This window comes from Solanum tuberosum, unplaced genomic scaffold (assembly GCF_000226075.1).
Source record: "Solanum tuberosum cultivar DM 1-3 516 R44 unplaced genomic scaffold, SolTub_3.0 scf01388, whole genome shotgun sequence".
NCBI lineage: Eukaryota > Viridiplantae > Streptophyta > Magnoliopsida > Solanales > Solanaceae > Solanum > Solanum tuberosum.
In genome coordinates this window covers 4271-6301 of record NW_006240429.1, presented here as the reverse complement: position 1 = coordinate 6301, position 2031 = coordinate 4271, and the positions used below count along the sequence as shown (strand labels likewise).

Sequence of the window (2031 nt, the reverse complement as noted above, 5' to 3'; positions counted from 1 at the left end):
TTTGACACAATGAAAATTTATAAGCTTCTCGAAAAAGCATATCATGCAATCTTTATATCAAGACATGGATCCCATCAATTAACTTATTATTTCACAAATATATATTAGGATCATACAATCTACCAGACATATTCATTCGTCTCAAGATCTCACATTTTAATAAATCAAAATGATAATTAATATATACCTATCATGATAGTTATATGAGGATTGAGACTATAAATACATTTAACAGTTAAGAGAATATAGTTTTGTCAAACAAGTCTAAAACATTTTGTTGAAAATCTTACGGAAAATACTTCAGCACGAACACAATCATATGTTTTTTCCAGTTGAAAGCAACAACAACTAATTGTTCAAATGAGTAGAAGATGTTGAGATGGATCAATTGTATTTATAGGCAATCTCCAAGAGAGTGTCACAAAGTTGTTTGGGCATACATAGCATTGCCATATGATCAGCACCTTTAATCTCCTTTGCTTCCGTGACGGTTCCAATGTTATCAATTAGCCTTTGCTGGAATTCTTTTGGTAAGACTTTATCCTCAGTGCAGATTATATAAACTTTCTTCACTGATCCATAACCTTCGTCTGTGAAATACTTCGCCTTTGATAGATCTTCGATAAACAGAGAGCTTGGCCTTATCAATGACGATGCTAATGCAACATCCTACCAAATAATATTGCTTTAGTATATGTCATTCCATTCACCAGACAACATAAATACTTGTTTCTAAATAAAGCTTATCTCATGAGAGCATAACTGATAAAATCGGTGAGCCAACAATTTGGGGTCCAAAAATATGAATGTCAGAGGGTCTTCAGGGGAACCGTATGATACAAATTGGGTGTCAAACCAGTTCTTTGTTGGCGTCCTCTCAAAGTACTGAACATTAAAATTGAGTTTGTATAAATAAAATAATCATTCACAAACAACATAAATATGAATTATATTCACCTGATCCAAAACATAGGAGGACATGTGAACAGAATCAGGCATAAGAGCAGTCAAGAAAACAGCAGCATAGATCTTTTGTGGGTATTTTTCCATAGCAAGTCCCAAATTCATACCACCATAACTATGCCCCATTAGTATGACCTTCTCCTCTTGTGGAAGGGATTCCATAAACTCCGTCAATGGCACGGTATAGTCATCAAGCGTGCGAAGTTCCTCTATTTTTCTCAAATCAATGCCAGAGGCTGCCATGTCAACGGCAGTGACCTTGTGGCCAGCAGCCTCTAGCAATGGCTTTAGCTTGTACCAACACCAACTTCCATGGCACGCACCATGTACCAAAACAAACTGTTTCTTCATAACCTCCATTTTTTGGCCTCGTGTGTTTTTTTTCTTTGTGACACAAGGACACAAAGATTAGTAATTTGGTGGGCTGGGGTGATTATGTTCACTTAATCTGGAAACTCAAATATTTGACCATTGAAATAAAGGGAGTATATATTTAATAATATTTGTCATAATATTTTAAATGAATCTATTATGGATATTATTTCAATAAATGAAAACTCATCAAGAAGAATTCTAATATAATGCTTTAATTATGTTTATCTAAATTATATATGATGGTGTTATCTTGATTTATTCATTCGTTCACTTTTTTAATATCGATATCACATACAAATTTTGTTGAATCAAAATAATAAAGTGTAATGCGGATCGGAAGCTAATAATTACGAATCTGAATTAAAGAGAAGAAGAAAATAACATGTGTACCTAATAATATACTAGAGAAATTGTATGTTGTCTCACATCTTAGAGCTCTGTCACTAACAAATGATGAAAGTTCTTGATGGTTTGTAACAATGAGCAGACATAAGACATATGACTTGTTCAATTTCCATCTTAGATTGTGAACAAATAATTTTATACTTTCTATTATCAACTATAGTTATGCAGGCAAAACAGAGTAAATATCAAACACGAAATACTTGGTTGAGAAAGCAACAATGAGAGGACATAAGACAGAAAAGTTGTAACAGGAAATAGTCATTATAAGAATTGACACAGTTTAATTAT

The 2031-nt window shown here is 33.0% G+C and overlaps 1 protein-coding gene across 1 annotated transcript; it reads right to left on the bottom strand.

Moving 5' to 3' along the window:
* Positions 1–275: 275 nt before the first annotated feature.
* LOC102598728 (salicylic acid-binding protein 2-like) lies at positions 276–1438 on the bottom strand. The gene is made up of 3 exons (XM_006367968.2): positions 958–1438; positions 748–885; positions 276–669 (listed from the first exon to the last, which is right to left on the bottom strand). Exons 1-3 carry the CDS (start codon positions 1321–1323, stop codon positions 385–387), a joined length of 789 nt encoding a protein of 262 aa, XP_006368030.1. The 5' UTR covers positions 1324–1438; the 3' UTR covers positions 276–384.
* Between the last annotated feature and the right edge of the window lie 593 nt (positions 1439–2031).